Source organism: Dipodomys merriami, unplaced genomic scaffold, assembly GCF_024711535.1.
Source record: "Dipodomys merriami isolate MVZ:Mamm:240054 unplaced genomic scaffold, mDipMer1.0.p SCAF_7, whole genome shotgun sequence".
Classification (NCBI taxonomy): domain Eukaryota; kingdom Metazoa; phylum Chordata; class Mammalia; order Rodentia; family Heteromyidae; genus Dipodomys; species Dipodomys merriami.
This window is the reverse complement of record NW_027206290.1, coordinates 65,675,069-65,692,701: the sequence shown is the minus strand read 5'-3', so window position 1 is coordinate 65,692,701 and position 17,633 is coordinate 65,675,069. Positions and strand designations below refer to the sequence as shown.

At 43.4% G+C, this 17,633-nt stretch overlaps 1 protein-coding gene across 1 annotated transcript in view; it reads left to right on the top strand.

Moving 5' to 3' along the window:
• Window positions 1-17,053, top strand: part of Cds2 (CDP-diacylglycerol synthase 2) — a 45,675-nt gene extending 28,622 nt beyond the window's left edge. Inside the window, exons 3-13 of the mRNA XM_070006816.1 lie at window positions 895-991; window positions 1,703-1,800; window positions 4,205-4,344; window positions 5,377-5,435; window positions 6,861-6,943; window positions 9,616-9,703; window positions 10,289-10,357; window positions 11,192-11,344; window positions 13,490-13,609; window positions 13,974-14,077; window positions 14,341-17,053. Coding sequence (XP_069862917.1) covers window positions 895-991; window positions 1,703-1,800; window positions 4,205-4,344; window positions 5,377-5,435; window positions 6,861-6,943; window positions 9,616-9,703; window positions 10,289-10,357; window positions 11,192-11,344; window positions 13,490-13,609; window positions 13,974-14,077; window positions 14,341-14,473 — 1,144 coding nt within the window. The 3' untranslated portion in view covers window positions 14,474-17,053. The remainder of the gene's footprint in view (window positions 1-894; window positions 992-1,702; window positions 1,801-4,204; window positions 4,345-5,376; window positions 5,436-6,860; window positions 6,944-9,615; window positions 9,704-10,288; window positions 10,358-11,191; window positions 11,345-13,489; window positions 13,610-13,973; window positions 14,078-14,340) is intronic.
• Window positions 17,054-17,633: the final 580 nt, after the last annotated feature.

Sequence of the window (17,633 nt, the reverse complement as noted above, 5' to 3'; positions counted from 1 at the left end):
GATGACTTGGGGTAGGGTTTCTGGTTCAAGGCTGGATTTTACCATTTGCATATACATCCACGGTGAACTGTTCTTTTAGTTATCCAGGAAGAACTTGGAAACATATCACTTAGGTGAATTAGCTCTTGAGAAGCTGTTCCTTCTAACACTAGCTGTGTAATGAATGAGAAACACAAGTTAGAAGACCCCAAAGCATTATTTGAAAGTGTTTCTGTGTATGCCTCCTAGTCGACCCTTTGTGAGGCTGTATACACAGTGGGTATGGATTTTGAGTCTGGAGCCACACCCCTCAATTCTCAGCTACAGCATTTGTGAGCTGTGTGGCTGATGTTTTCATTTCCTCAGTAAAATAGGTAAAGTCCTATGTATGTGTCAATTAGAAAAAATGCCATTTGAAGGAAAACTTGTTTAAAATAAACTGAAAAATTTAAGCAGTTGTATCGAGGGTTGGATGAGTTCAGTAAATCCTTATTTCCGTGCCTTCTCCCTATTTTGTGATAGCTGTTGTAAGACTATTGTCAGTGTGATAATGAATTCTCCTGCAGGAAAAATATTATCTAAACTTTTTTTCTTCAGTTAGAGATGACCAGGAACACTACTTTCCCTGCTTTTGTTTTCCCCTGGTACTTTTTCCTGACACATAAGCTGGGTATATTTTTCTTTGAGCGATGGGCTACATGCTGAGTTTGGTTATAGAGAGGCATTGGTGCTACTGGTCCCACTCCAGCCAGCATGTGATATAGTGCCTCTGTCATGGTAAAGGAGAGGCTCTGGAAAGGACTGAGAGTTGAGAGCCCTCCAGCCTCCAAGAGAGCTATTTCCTTTGGGTTTGTTCTTCATTTCTTTCGGGGTCCCTAACTACTGTTTTTCTCTTTATGCTACTCTCTCACCTAGATGGAAGAACTGGTGGGTGAGAGGCATCCTGACTTTGGCCATGATTGCATTTTTCTTCATAATCATTTACCTGGGACCAATGGTGTTAATGATGATTGTAAGTGCCACTTGCATGCCTTTTAAGCGTTTTCTGCTGGATGGGTTGTCATCAGTGCCAGTTGTCAGGTTGGTTTGGGGAATCAGTGGGACTCCAGGCTCTTCAGGACACATCTCTCTCAGACCATCTGTGACCTCTTACCTGTTGGTAGCCAACTGGAGTATCACTGGCATTTATTTGCTTATGGTTAAAGATGCCTCTTTTTCAGATTGAATCTATAATTACAGATATTTGATTAAACTATGGTCCTGTCTGTGTCTTCGTGTGACTTCTGGTTTTGTTTCTTGTTTTCCTGGGGCCTCTCTCATGGGCTTAGTGAGCCCTCATTGAGAAGCCACAGTCCACAGCTGTTTTTATTCTTCCCAGTGTGAGGGACAGGACTACATGACAACAGCTGAATGCTGAGCAAAGCAGTTGAGGCCTTTCACATATTTATAGCCAAAAGTCAAAAGGGATTAGTTGAGTGCTGGATGGTTCTAGAATAAAGTTAATCAACACATCAGGACTGTGCATTTTATCATGAGAGAGATTATCTGTTCCTTGTGACATAAAGGGGTACATTTGCTGTGTAGGATGATATTAAAAAGGAAAGAAGAGGAGATAAGAATCATTGCAAGACTGAATTTGTTTTTCTTAAGCAGTTTTTCTTGAAGACCTGTGATCTACTAGTTTCTCTTTCCACAAGAGTGCTCTAATTCTTCTGCCTTACAGGTGATGTGTGTTCAGATTAAGTGTTTCCATGAGATTATCACTATCGGCTATAATGTCTACCACTCCTATGACCTGCCCTGGTTCAGGACCCTCAGTTGGTAAGCTGTCTGGCCCCACAGGGCATCATCTTTCTTGACTTGATGTGTCATGTGGCAACTATTTACAGTAATGGTGGATGGAGGTTGGGTGATAGTGATAGACTTGCTCAGCACCTTTGAGCCTGAGTTTTCATAGGCCAGACTATGTGGTGTCTGTAGCAACTACTGGGGAATCTTCACTAGGCCTCAGAAGAAAACAGATGGGCTATGTCTGTGGTCAGATTTGCCTTGATAGTAGGATTGATTAGAATCCTGGGGAAGGGCTAGGGTTTATCCTCCTCCATCACCAATGTCTTCTAGAGGAGTGTATTTTTCATGCTATAGTAGCCCATCATCCTACTAGAGTTGTCTTGGGTTGTCAGGTTCTGGTGCTGATGTTTTCTGGAACTTGGCTTGCTCATCGATAAAACAGACAGGTTGAGGCTTCATGGGTCTGTGATATTGGATGGAGCTCTCATTCCTTGGCATCCAGTGTGGGCAGGATGGGACTGAAAGCATGGGATCTGGGCCCCTCCAGGACTCAACAGAAGCGAAATAAAAAACTGTGGTGCAGACAGTGCCCAAGACCCCTTCCTGACCTGAAACTTTGCTTTGTTGGCCACCCTGTTCTCATGTGACATCTGAGCAGAGCATTGTACAATGCTGAGAAGATTTGAGACAAAGGCAGATCTTTTTTTTTTTTTTTTGGTCGGTCGTGGGGCTTGAACTCTGGGCTTGGACGCTGTCCTTCAGCTCTTCAGCTCAAGGCGAGCGCTCTACCGCTTGAGCCACAGCGCCACTTCCGGTTTTCTAGTGGAGATAAGAGTCTCATGGACTTTCCTGCCCGGGCTGGCTTTGAACTGCGATCCTCAGATCTCAGCCTCCTGAGTAGCTAGGATTACAGGCTTGAGCCACTGGTGCCCGGCAAATGCCGATCTTTTTGTCCCACCGTTCTGACACACAGGGATTGATTTATGATGTAGTGAGCTGGACGGTAGTGTTGGGTGCCCCAGTGCCTTGATCATGAGCAAGGGAGCAGACATGCTCATACTTAGGCTAGTCATACCCTTCCCACAATGCTTCCCTATCACTTAATGGCATAGGCTGCCTCCTAGCCTCCAGATGCACCTAAAGTGGCCCTAGGTTTCTTTCATGGCTGTTCTAGAACTGTGATTTGAATTATTAATAATGTACTCAGGAGGCCTGACACTTAGTTGTACTCACTTTCCACTGCAAGTCTTTTGCCATTGACAAAAAGTAAACTCACTGTTTTTTTTTTTTTTTTCAACTTCACAATTTAAAAAAAAAAAAAGGAAAAAAAAAGAGCAGGAGGAAGAAGCTCTCTCTTCTCCCCAGGATCCTTACTGAGGGAGGGGATGACCCTGCCTGGTCCCCCTGTGGAGTATGATGCCCAGATTCTCCTGTCACTGAACTGTAGTGGAGGAGAGGAAGCATTATATGCAGACTTTGTACTAGTGAAAGAGTACAGACAAGCCAGGCTTCTGGGAGGGTGATACCATGAGATGGAGTCCAGGTAATCACCTAGTAAAATGAACAAGTACTACTTGCTATAGATAGCATGTGAGAGGCAAAGTTTTGTTTTGGAGAAAATGCTATTTGAACAAGCAAAAGAGGATGTGAAGAGGATGTTCCAGATAAGGAAGAGGCAAAGCAGAGCAGTTAGTGGCAAAGCCAGAGTGAACTTTTTTTTTTTTGTTTGGAGAGGGCCTCATGCTTGCTAGGTAAGTGCTCTACCTCTTGTACCACTTCTTCCAGCTCCTTTTACAGTTATTTTCCAGATAGGGTCTTACTTTATGCCTGACCCTGCCTGGATTGTCATCTTCCTAGTCTTCCTCCATTTCACTGGGATGACACAGCACAGCATCCAGCCATCGTGCTTCTACCAGAGCAGGGAGGAGAGGCACATATCTACTTCTAACTGTTGGTTAAGATAAAATCTTGTGATCTTTTCTCACCATGGCTGGCCTTGAATGGTAATCTACTCCACTTCCCAAATAGTTAGGATTACAGGCTTGAGTCATCATGTCCAGCTGCATGGTTTTTTGTTTTTTTTTTTTAAGTAGGAGTTGAAAGTTCCTTTGGGAAGAGTGGAAATGAGTCCAGGGAGACAGGACAAAGCACATTTTGGAGAGTTCTGAGGTTAGGTTGGGAAATACCACAATAGGGGCAACAACTGAGTCCCATATTTGTTAAAGGGTGAGTGAATGACAGGTGCCAACTCAAGACAATCTTTTAGAGCAATGATGTCAGAGTGGAAGCAGAAAACTAGTTTGCTAGTCCATCTGCAAGCTGTTACGGGGGCTTGAGGCAAGGTGGGCTGTTTCTCTTTCCTCCTCAGAATTTCTGAGGGCCTTATAGAGGAGCATGCATGTGCTCCCACACACTGCCTTGTCTTCATTTCCAGGTACTTTCTCCTGTGTGTAAACTATTTCTTCTATGGTGAGACAGTGACGGATTACTTTTTCACTCTGGTCCAGAGAGAGGAGCCTTTGCGGATTCTCAGCAAATACCACCGGTTCATTTCCTTTACTCTCTATCTCACAGGTATGCAATAAGTGTTTTACCAGCTCATTGTTATTGTTTTTAATCTGACTTTTCAGAAGTTGAGAAATTCCTTGGTTAGTTTTCTGATGTTAACTCTGACCAAGTCAGAGAGTGAGCTTGACAGCTTTCTCCCTTCTCTTCCCTCCCCTTCCCCTTCCCTCTCCCCTTCCCTCTCCCCTTCTCCTTTCCCCTCCCCTTTTCCTTCCCCTTCCCCTTCCCCTTCCCTCTCCCCTTCCCCCTCCCCTCCTCTCCCCTCATTTCCCTTCCCTCCCCGCCCCCTTGTCAGTTGTGGGACTTGAATTTGAGGTGTAAGCACTGACCCTGAGCTCTTTTTCCTTAGGGCTAGGGTTCTACCACTTTGAGACACAGTGCCACTTATGGTTTTCCAATAGTTAAGTGGAGGTATGAGTCTCACAGGTTTTCTTGCAGGGCTGGCTTTGTACTGCTATCCTCAGATCTCAGCCTATTGAGTAGCTAGAATTATAGGCTTCAGCCATCAGCACCTCACATTATAGCTCTTTCTTAGTGAGCAGCTCTTTATTAAGAGAAACAGTAGACTAGGAGAGTATAGTATGAACTTATGGGATTGGCTGTCTGAGCCACCTAGGCTTGAGCATGGCCTTGTCCTGACTGTTGTTGGTAAAGATTGAGTGTGACTAGAAAAGAATCATCTAGACCTGGGCCCTCTTTATTGGAGTCATCTTAGCAACATCCTTGAGAGGGACTGCACTGGGGTGGAAATGGTAGCAGATTTGAGTTTGAAAAGACTTCAACCTCGGAGGGCTAGGAACTTAGTGATCTTTCTGAGTCTGTACTAGCCCCTTTGTAGTCTGGAGCAGAAACAGCTGTGCTGTTGCAGTAGTTTCTCCTTCTGACTGCTTATCTAGATGACTAGTTCTTCTCTGGGCTTTGAAATTATGTACAGTTAACAGTTGCAAAGGCATTAGTCAGATTACTTAACACAGTTTAAAGAAATGACAGAAAGGAAGGGCAGAGTGTGAATTGTTTTACCCTTTCTGCTTCTCCATCTAGGATTCTGCATGTTTGTACTGAGTCTGGTCAAGAAACATTATCGACTGCAGTTCTACATGGTAAGTGGTGTGTGTGTGTGTGTGTGTGTGTGTGTGTGTGTGTGTGTGTGTGTGTGTGTGTGTGTGTGTGTGTGTGTACTATGTATGCATGTGCCCACACATGTGCACTAGTGGTTTGAATTCTAGGTATGGGCACTGTCTCTGAGCTTCTTTGGCTCAAGGTTAGCACTCTGCCACTTGAGCTACAGCTCTGTTCCTGGCTTTTATTATTATTATTATTTTTAGGTGGTTAATTGGAGATAAGAGTCTCCTGGACTTGTCCTACCTGGGCTGGCTTTGAACCACGATCTTTAAATTTCAGACTCCTGAGTAGCTAAGGATTACAGGTGTGAGATACCAGTGCATGGTCCTGTCCAGATACTTAATTTACTTGAAGATCTGTAGAAACTGAATAGTTTGTGGCAACAAACCCTTGGCCTAGCTGAGCACTGGTGGCTCACGCCTATAATCCTAACTACTCAGGAGGCTAAGATCTGAGGATCTTGGTTCAAAGCCAACCCAGGAAGGAAAGTCTGTGAGACTCATCTCCTATTAACCACCAGAAAACCAAAAGTGGGGCTGTGGCTCAAAGTGGTAGAGCACTGGCCTTGAGCACAAAAGCTCAGGGACAGCACCCAGGCCCTCAGTTCAAGCCCCAGGACTGACAAAAACAGAAAATGAACTCTTGGCCTATGCTGTGTTCTGTAGCATCTAGATCAGGAAGGAAGAGTGCCCATTTAATTTAGGTTGGTGGCTCTGTATCCACATAGACCCAGCCACTGTTACTTAACTCATGCCAAGTCCAATCTCTCCACAAAACCTCTGAAAGGTAATGCATAAGCTACAATGTCAATCATTGTCGATAGATACTCTTGTCTGATTCATCATTTCCTTTCTGGTCATTCTCTTTCTCAACTTGAGAACATTTCTCTGAGTATCTCAAGAACTCAGTAAACACTAGGAAAATTGAAAATATACAGGCTTCAGAGCATTAAAGAACTCACTCTCTAGTGGACTATATTGTTCTGCTTTTATTGGTGATGGGAGTAATGTTACAAAGCATTCCTTTTGGAAGCCTGATTTGTACCTTTTCATTTTCATTAAGTCATGTACAAAAATACTGTTTCCTATTTCTTAGCAGTATTCTATTTGGGCTTGAACTCTGGGCCTGGGCACTGTCCCTGAGCTCCTTTTGCTCAAGGCTATCGTTCTACCACTAAGCCACAGCACCACTTCCAGTTTTCTGGTGGTTAATTGGGGATGAATCTCACAGACTTTCCTGCCTGGACTGGCTTTGGACCGTGATCCTCAGATCTCAGTCTCCTGAGTAGCTAGGATTGCAGGTGTGAGCCATCAGAGCCCAGCTATTTATTCTCTTTGATCTTCTGTTTATTCGTTTGATCTTTGAAGTTACTTTAGAGAGAGTTTATTTTTCTTCTTTTGTAGTTTGGCTGGACCCATGTAACATTACTGATTGTTGTAACCCAGTCACATCTTGTTATCCACAACCTGTTTGAAGGAATGATCTGGTGAGTGATGCAAATGGGATAATTTCCCCTTTAATTGTGTGGGTGTTTCTCACATGTAGGGTTAGAACCCCTGCCTTACCTTTCAAGTTAGTACTTTTTACCTTCAGCCCATCAGAATCCCCTCAGGGTAGTTACAGTACAAATGGCTGATTCAGTAGGTCTGGAGTGGGCCTGAGAATTTGAGTACATTACCAGGTGATGCCTAATGTGGCCTGTCAGGGCCTAAACTCCAGTATAACTATATGGCAACATTTAAAACTCTAGAGGAAATGTTCATGCTTTCTTAGCCAGTTGTGAGTGCTAAAATATACAAAGAAGCAAATTTGGGTAGTGCAGTAATTTAGAAAAGAGCTTTAAAAATTGTAAATTTCACATCTGGAAAAATAAATGGGACTAAGTGGATTAACAGATGAGTGTTTAACTCTCATACCAAAGCTGAGAAGGAGCAAGAAAGGAGTGAGAATCTGATTTCTTTTTTGGTGATTTATAAATCATTCTATTAGGGAGGTGAGAGGGAAGGGATGGTAGGGGAAAAACAGAGGAGGTAACAATGCTCGATAGGAAATGTACTCATTATCTTACTCATGTTACTGTAACACCTCTGTACACTATTTTTACAATAAAAAACCATTCTAATTAAAGTATTAGTAAATAGAATTTGGCAGTGTGTAAAAGAATAATACATGGCTACTAAGTAGGATAATACATGGCTACTAAATACATTTTTTTTTTTTTGTTGTTCAGAGCTAGCACTCTACCACTTGGGATACAGATCCATTTCTGGCTCTTTTGGTGGTTAATTGGAGAGTTTCATGCTTGGAGACTTTCCTGCTTGATCTAGCTTTGAACTGCAATCCTTAGATCTCAACCTCCTGAATAGCTAGGATTATAGGTATGAGCCACCAGTGTCCATCCCTGTTAGGTATTTCTTAAGAGTGACATGTTTAAAGTCCTCACATTTAGGAACAAATTAATAATTTGATTAATTGGAAGTTTAGTCAAGCTTCAAACTACAATCCTTAGATCTCAGCATTCTGAATAGCTAGGATTATGGGTATGAGCCACCAGTGCCTAGCCATGTTAGGTATTTCTTACGAGTGACATGTTTAGAGTGCTCACATTTAGGGACAAGTTAATAACTTGATTAATATTAAAATTTCTAATGAGGACATAGTCACAATTATAGAACCTAGATAGTACAGGGGTTGGGAGGTAAATTAGGTGAGAAAGGTATAGATTCTCTAAATCCCTTCCTCAGATAAGAAATTAGAAAATACTGTCTGCAATTGTTGGGCCAGGAAGTCAAGATTTATGTTTAAGGTGTTAAACTGTAATAGAATTTTAGAAAGTGTTAGAGGGTGAGGAGAGAAGTGAGCTGGTACAAGTGGGGAAATCAGATTAATGGGGGAATGGCAAGGAAAAATGTAGCTAGATATAGATTTTTTCTCCCCAGGTCATCCTAAGAAAAAAAAGGCATACTAGTGTTTATAAGAAACAGTGGAAAGGGGCTGGGAAGGTGGCTCAGGGGTAAAGTGCTCGCCTTGTATGCATGAGGCCCTGGCTTTGATTCCTCAGTACCACGTAAGTAGAAAAAGCCAGATGTGGCGCTGTGGCTCAAGTGGTAGAGCACTAGCCTTAAGCTGAAGAGCTGAGGGACAGCACCCAGGCCCAGAGTTCAGGTCCCATTACTGACTAAAAAAAACAAACAGTGGAAAAGGTAAGTTATAACAGAGAATAATGTATAAAATACATTAGTTAGAAGTGAGGAAGTAACTACTAGAAGAAGAAATATTAGGAATGATTTGATATATATTCTTTTTTATCTTCTAAATTTTTTGGGGGGATCCGGTTGTGGCGCCTGAACTCTGGGCCTGGGTGTTGTCCCTCAGCTCTTCAGCTCAAGGCTAGTGCTCTACCACTTGAGCCACAGCGCCACTTCCGGCTTTTTTCTTTTTTGCTTATGTAGTGCTGAGGAATTGAACCCAGGGCCTCTTGCATGCAAGGCAGGCGCTCTACCACTGAGCCACCTTCCCAGCCCTGGTATATATTCTTGGAAATGGAGATAGCAATAGAAAGGACATTTAACATTTTCTTCCTTTTATAGTTTATTATCCTTTTATAGTTTATCTTATCTCTAATTAAGCCCCAAAATATGCCACATGCATAGGAAAACAGCAGAGGACATTTGTAAAATGTCACTTCCATTTATCCAGTAGTCATTCAGAACAACTGTATGAATGCTGCAGTATGTCAGCCACAGAATATTGCTTTCTTGACATATTTTTTTCTTTTTAATGTATTCATTACTGGGCTGTAAGAACACTGAGACTTTTTTTTTTTTGGTTGGTCGTGGGCCTTGAACTCTGGGCCTGAGCGTTGTTCCTCAGCTCTTCAGCTCAAGGCGAGCGCTCTACCGCTTGAGCTACAGCACCACTTACGGTTTCCTGGTGGTTTATTGGAGATAAGAGTTTCACAGACTTTCCTGCCCAGGCTGGCTTTGAACCGTAATCCTCAGATCTCAGCCTCCTGAGTAGCTAGGATTACAGGCGTGAGCCACCGGCATCCGGCTGACTTCTTTTTTTGTATTGCAATTTGTGAATGGCATAGCCTGGTAGACTTCTGAGGTATTAATGACTTGGTAGAGTTGATCCTTACTTCGACTTATTTCCTAGGTTTATTGTTCCCATTTCTTGCGTCATCTGTAATGACATCATGGCCTATATGTTTGGCTTTTTCTTTGGTCGGACCCCACTCATCAAGGTACGTGAATCACCTTAACGTGGACCACCACAAGTGAAGGGAATGTTTTCTGTTTCAGTAGGTCAGCCTGACAGAGGAACTATGTCCATATGTCTTCATCTCATTCTTGGGGCAGACTGAGAGTATGTTGATTATAAAGAAAAGTCAAAGGAAAAGCCAGCTGTGGTGGGTACATACCTATAATCCCAACAGTCAGACTGAGCAGGAAGACTGGAAATTCCAGACCAGCCTGGGCCATGTAATAAAGAAAGAAAAGATAAAAAAAGAAAGGAAGAAAGAAAGGAAAGCCAAAGGAAAATACTGACAACTGTTAATGGTACAAGAAATCTAACAAAGCAAGACTATTTTGGGGCTTTTTGATCTGTATTTGAGTGTTACCAGTAGGTTATTATGTAGTTTTACAATTAAAAAAAAAAAACACGACCATTTGAAACAAAGGAGATTGAAAGGTATAACATGAGGAACAGGAAGCTGTATTTGGGGGGAATTTAGAATGGAAGCTTAATGATAGACATGAAAGTAATCAGCTTTCAAAACCAGAGCTACTGAAACTGCCTGTGCTAACAACATTCCCTCTGTCCACAGCTCTCGCCGAAGAAGACCTGGGAAGGCTTCATCGGGGGCTTCTTTGCTACTGTAGTGTTTGGCCTTTTGGTAGGTGGTGGTTCTAGGCTGGTGGGGAAGTGGACAGAGGCCTTGCAGCATTTTCAAAGACCTATGCAGGGCAAGAGATGTCCCCCATGCTAGGGACACTGTCCTGCTAAGTGGTTGCCTTGCTCCAAAGAGGGGCAGGAACCTAGCACATTCCATAACTGTCACAACAGCTCCAGTGTTCCTTACCTACCAGTTTTCAAGTAAGTTGAGGAACAGTGGCTGTGTGTACTTTGTAGACCCTGTCATGCCTAGAGATGGTGACACTCAGCAGGTAGTATTCTTGTTCCAGACTTTAGTATTTCAAGATCAGGGTGAATGGCCTCGGAGAGTGAGTGAAGTGAAAGATGCTACTCCAGCCTAGATTTTTCTCGCTGTGACCCACTTAGAGGTGGACCAGCTCTTACAAGGATACTCTTTTCTGCTTCTGGTGTTGTCTGCCTGCCCCTCCTTAGTGCTAACCTCCATGACTTTATTGCTGTCTAGACTTCTTCCTTCAGGAAGAAGGCTGACTGCCTTTCATTGTGCCATTCCCCATGGCCTTCTCCAGTTGTCAGTGAGTTTAGAGATGCTCAGCAGAATGGGCTGGGACTCTTACTGTTCTTTGTCAAATTCCTTCAGGTTTTTCCTAGATTCTTTGGAAGTTTCTGTGTTTAGGTATATATGTGTGAGACTGGTAGACACGAGTGGCTTTTATTAAAAAAAAAACTCAAGTAAAATACACATGTTTTGATGATGTAGCACATAGGTTGCAGTGAGCTTGGCTGGTGCCAGCCCTTCTGGCTGGCTGGCAGCAACTTGTCTTGTTTTGTCAGCCTTTCTGTTCTTCATCTTCAGCTGTCCTATGTGATGTCTGGATACAGATGCTTCGTCTGTCCTGTGGAGTACAACAATGACACCAACAGCTTTACCGTGGACTGTGAGCCCTCTGACCTATTCCGCCTACAGGAGTACAACATTCCTGGGGTGATCCAGTCGGTCATTGGCTGGGTATGTGTCACTCACATAGGGTAAAGAGGTGGGATAGTGACTGCAAAGAGCAACCCCCCTCCACTGCTACTTACCCTCCTAAACACTGGCTTCCTCCCTCCCAAAGCTGTCACCCTTGGAGTGGAAGAAAATTGTTCAAGCAGGTCACGGTGAAGGTAGAATGAGCTTTTTACCACTTTACATCATTTAAGCCAGTGCTTTGTGAAGTGTATTTGTGGTTCCTAGAGAGCCTTGAGATCCCTTTAGAGGAATCCATGAGGCTCCTGCTGTTTCATGACAATATTGTGATGATACAGAAGCAGCCGTGGGTGAAAGTGTGGCACTATATGTGAGCTGAGGCCCTGGTACCACCTGGACCATCAGGACAGTGCTTGTTTCATGGCATCCTCCCCTCCCTCTGCATACAAGCACTCCTGTGAATGTCCTTGATGAAATCACTATAAAAATTAATGTCAAGGTGATGTACAGAGGGGTTACAGTTACATAAGTAAGGTAACTCTCTTTTTTTGTTTTTTGCTGGTCATGGGACTTGAACTCAGGGCCTAGGTGCTGTCCCTGAGCCTTTCTATGCTCAAGGCTAGCGCTCTATCACTTGAGCCACAGTGCCACTTCTGGCCATTTTTGAGGAGTGTATTGGAGATAAAAGTCTTACGGACTTTCCTGCCTGGGCTGGCTTTGAACCGTGATCCTCAAATCTCAGCCTCAATAGTTAGGATTACAGGCATGAGCCACCAGTGTCTGGCTTTTATTAACTCTTGACCCTTGCATACATGCCATTTTAATACTCTGTACTAAAATGGGAAGTATGCAGGAAACCTTTCTGCCAAATGCTGATGTATAGTGTGTTCTCAAAGGAAAAGAATATGTAGGCATTTCAGTTGCGAATAGAACTAGCTGCTTTTCTCTGGGAATATAATTTTTATTTGAAAGAATGAACTAGTTTTGACATTTTTCTTGACAATAATGAAGCAATCTATCACTTCAAGGAAAATGACTGACAGCAGTTGTTACCAATGATAAAATTTGACTTTCACATGAAAATTAGAGTTTTGGGAAGCATGTATCTACCACTGTGAGCTTGTCAGTTTGCTGGTACTTGCATGCAGTTCTGATTTCTGCCAGTGATATTTTGACATTGAATAATGAAACATGTCTACATTTGGGTGATTTGTATAACCTAGTAAGCCATTCTCTAAATTATCAATTCATTGTTTCACTTAGAATGCATGAAGACCAATGGATTTTAGTGTTAGAGAACACAAAAAAATCATTAGTACTTAGAGTATTTCATATTCCACATTGCCCTTAATTTTTAACAAACAACCACTTAAATTCCAGGGCTGGCTGGGCACTGATGGCTCACACCTATAATCCTAATGACTCAGGAGATTGAGTTTAAAAAGCTAGCCCAGAAAAACTATGAGATTCCATCTCTAATTAGCCAGCAAAAAGTCAGACTGGACTTTGCCTCAATTAGCCAGTAAAAAGCCAGGCTGAAAGTATGACCCAAGTGGCAGAATGCCAGCTGCCAGTAGGAATGCCAAGTGAACATGAGTTCTTGACTTCAAGCCTCAGTAGCAGCACAAAGTTAAATAAAATTCTGGGGCTGGGGACATAGCTCAAGTGATAGAGCTTCTGCCAAGCATGCACAAGCTTTGAGTTCAACCCCAGTACTGCTGAAAACAAAAATAACGAGAAAAAGAGAGGTCAGTCCTTTTTTTTTTTTTTTTTTTTTGGGTCAATCATGGGGCCTGAACTCTGGGCCTGGGTGCTGTCCCTCAGCTCTTCAGCTCAAGACTAGCGCTCTACCACTTGAGCCACAGTGCCACTTCCGGCTTTTTTTGCGTATGTAATGCTGAGGAATAGAAACCAGAGCCTCATGCATGCAAGGCAAGAACTCTACCACTGAGCCACCTTCTCAGCCCCCAAGAGTTATTTCTCAAGCACGCATAGTGATTTATGTTCCTGTACTCAGAGCATTTGGGAGGCTGAGGGTAGCCTAAACTACATAGTGAATTCAAGTCCAGCCTGGGCAGCTAACAAGACCCTGTCTGAAAAAACCAAAACAAGGAAAAGTTATTTCTGTTAACATAATAAAATCGGATTTGTACACATCTTAACTTTTACTTTACTTTTTCTCTTCAGAAAACAGTCCGGATGTACCCCTTCCAGATTCACAGCATCGCCCTGTCCACATTTGCCTCGCTCATTGGTCCCTTTGGAGGGTTCTTCGCAAGTGGATTTAAAAGAGCCTTTAAAATCAAAGTAGGATTTTCCTCTTTTGTGCCTCTCATCTTATTGTCTGCTTTTCTCCCCTCTCTGTATCACACCCCATTTGCCACCACCACTTCATAGCACCAGGCTATGTGGATTCTTCTTGACTCAAGTACTAAATGTACAAAAGTACATTGTTTCCAAGAAAATCCAGTGATTGGTTTACAGTTGATTAAGTTTTGTTTCTTTAGAACAGTCTGTAACTTATTAAGTTCATGTCCTGCTATAGCCTTAGCCTTTGCTTCAGTGTTTCTTTGTATTCCCTTCAGCTACTAGCACAGCAGTGGACACCCTAACTGGTTGGGATTCTGTCATTGACTGAGCCCAGGCTGACTTCTTCCTCTGTCTCCAATAGGACTTTGCCAATACCATTCCTGGACATGGAGGCATCATGGATCGCTTTGATTGCCAGTATCTGATGGCCACATTTGTTAATGTGTACATTGCCAGTTTTATCAGGTATAACTTTTTCTACCTGACCCAACTTGGTAGATGTTTTTAAGTATGATGCAATTCTAGGATTTTATCTGCATGTAAATTCAAGTGAAACCCATCTTAAATATTGAATGTGGTAGTTTTTGTTGTTACTGCTTATGAGTTTTTGCTGTCCCCTTCTTCCCTTTTCTAGTAGAGAATCCAGAGATTAGAGTAACTGCTTGGATAATCGGGGCCTTGAAGCATCTGGACCCTGCTCAAGGCTGTTTCTTCATGTTCTGTTGCAGGGGCCCTAACCCCAGTAAACTGATCCAGCAGTTCCTCACCTTGCGGCCAGACCAGCAGCTCCACATCTTCAACACACTCAAGTCTCACCTGACCGACAAGGGGATTCTGACAGCCACCACTGAGGACGAGTAGGGGCCATCCAGGCCAGCAGAGCAGGGGCAGGACTGAGTGAGGGGCAGGTCTCCAAGGCAAGCCCAACTGCTGTGACTTAGACAACAAGCTTCAACTCACCTTTCTTTCTTTCTTTCTTTCTTTCTTTCTTTCTTTCTTTCTTTCTTTCTTTCTTTCTTTCTTTCTTTCTTTCTTTCTTTCTTTTCTTTTCTTTTTTTTTTTTTGGTAGGGTGTTTTTTATTTGTGGGTTAAAAAAAAAACCCCTGTATATACAGTGTATGTGTTCATGATTTGAATTAGTCAACTATCTCTCTGAGTTGGAAAGAAGTCACGGAGGTAAAAATGCTTTGGATTTTTTAAAACAATCATTGAGCAACCTGTAAGATTGTTGCCTAGCTCAGGGTGTCTGCTTGGTGGTTTGAACCCGCATTCATTGTATTAGAGTGGATATTCATCTGTGTTCCACCTGTTCTGGGGCTCTCACACCTGTGCTGGCTTTCCATGAATTCGCTGCATTCAGCAGCTTCTACCAGGGCTTCTCTGGGAAGCTAGGGAAGGCTGCCTCCTATAGGCCAGAGGAATGGAAGATTAGTAAGCAGACGAGTACTGTCCACCCTGAAATCCTGTACAGGGTGCATAAGCTCCGCCTTATTAGTATGATTTCATCTTCTTTCATCACAGACCGAAAGAACGTTCCAGATTTTATTGTTTTCAGAAAGAAGTATTTATAATAGTCTGGAGAAAAAGACACTGTAATATTTCAAAGGTATGCAGTAAGAATGCACTGTACCCAAGCCCTTTCCCATGATTTAGGCTCCTCTGTCTCCTGGAGGGCGGTCCAGTGAACTGCATCTTTCAGGGATGAGGCTGGAGGTCGTTTGCATTCGTGCTGTAGACTTGCTGCTGCTGAAGTCTTCCTGGGGGCTCTCCCAGGAGGCAAGGAGCAGGGGGCTTTTTGTTCACGCACCCTTTGCCTGAACATTCATGTCGCTGCTGTGTTTTGTGTATATTACTCTTGAGGCAAGTACATGTCTGTGTGTTTTGTTTTAAAAAAGTCATTTATTTCTTACAGTGAATTTCAGTTATACCATGACTTCTTCATCGAATCTACAAATCCTGCTTAAAACTTTGGCCAACCCAACCTTAGAAGAGGCTTGGTTATTGTGAAAATTAAATGTATACTTTTTATATAATGTGACTAGTTTAAATGTAGTTTGTATCTTACTGGGGGACCGTTTATGTTGTTTGTGGAAGCTGTGATTTATTTTCCTTCCTTCCTGATCATAGCGGGCAGTTGGCTTGGAAACACAGACTCATTCTTTGTCTGTCCAATGAACAGCTGAGTATGGGAGAGAGAATGTGGTGCCCAAACATGTTCAATCACCATGCCACAGTTGTTCCCATGGACAGTGAAGGTATAGGGACTTGATTGAGCACCTTGGCCAAGCGCTGCTTTGTGGTATTTTTAAGTTAGCCTCCTTGAAAGCTTGTAGTCAGCTCAGCCTGAGGAGAGAGGGCAGAGCCTAGCAGGACTCTGGTTTTCCCATCCCTGCATCATTCCTGCATGGGTATGAAATGAAGCAGCTTCTTTTCCTCTGAGCCTTTACTTTCATTTTTGCCTCATAGCTTTGCTTTTCAGGTCTAGCGTCCCTTAAAACATATGTAACACTATTGTCAAGTGTTTCAGTTTGGCCTGGGAGGAAGCATCCTTTTCAGGTTCCCCGTTTTCTGGGCTTTTTTTTTTTTTTGGTTGGTCATGGGGCTTGAACTCTGGGCCTGGGCACTGTCCCTGTGCTATTGAGCTCAAGGCAAGCACTCTACCACTTGAGCAACAGCACCACTTCTGGTTTTCTGGTGGTTAATTGGAGGTCAGAATCTCATGGACTTTCCTGCCTGGGCTAGCTTTGATCCGTGATCCTCAGATCTCAGCCTCCTGAGTTGCTAGGATTACAGGCATGAGCCACCAGCATCTGGGTTGTCTTTTAATTCCGGTAGTCCATGATCCTGCAGAGCAAACTTCTGTGACTTGAAGCTCCTAGGGGAATTGTCATGTGGGGAACCCTACTGCGTCTTTCATGAGTCAGTGTCTCAGTAAGAATCCTTAAACAGTGATTAGCTGTGAGACTAATTTGCTGACAACTTGACCCAGATGTGTGCCTGCACCTCCATGTGGTGGGATCCTTGAGAACAGGTCTGCTGGGATCCAGCCGCAGACATCCTCAGCTTTTAGGATGGAAGAGTCTAGCAGCAGCTGCTGAGACTTGTGATCTCTTGTGGAAGTGGTTGCTGGCAAGGCATTTTGAGAAACTAAAGCTGCCAGTAAGAGGTAAGAGAGGCAGCGTGGATTTTATTTATTTTTTGGTCTGGAATGCTTTCTGCTGAAGGAAGGAATAATTTGCTAGTCAAGTAGACAGGAGAGCAGCGCCACCTTGTGTCGGCAGAGCAGTGTTGCTCCCATTTGCAGACCAGATCCCAGAGACTTAACATGCACCCATGCAGACCTTAATAATCTGCATAACTTCCTTTAGGGACCCCCTGCCCCCCCCCCCCCCCACATACCTTTTTTCTTTTGTTCAGAAATAAAATATGACTGAAACCTTGTGCCCTCTTTTGTCATGAATTTAGTCGTCTACTTCATGCACTGTATTGTTTCCTACTTGTGTTTTCAGATATGTGGGGTGGTCCTGCTTTAGAGACTTTGATTTGTTTTCCAGTTTTCATTCTTTTTTTTTTTTTTTGCCAGTCCTGGGGCTTGAACTCAGGCCCTGGACACTGTCCCTGAACTTCTTTTGCTCAAGTCTAGCACTCTACCATTTGAGCCACAGCACCACTTCTGGCTTGTTCTGTGTATGTGGTACTGAGTAATCGAACCCAGGACTTCATGTATGCTAGGCAAGCACTCTACCACTAAGCCACCTTCCCAATACCCATTCATTCTTAACAGCCTTCTTAGATACCTCCAGTGAGAGCCATGAGCACCTTACTCAGGAGAGAGCTTTCCCAGGGCGGTGAGGTGATCAGGGCTCATGCCGCTTCACCCCTACACAGGGACAGATGGTTTCTCTACCCCACTCCCACCCAGAGTGCTGTGGCGTTTCCTCAGCTCAGGAGTCAGCCAGGTTGGATCTTCAGTTGCTGTTAGCTGAGTTGGAGATGAACAAAGGGGTCTCAGAGACCAGAG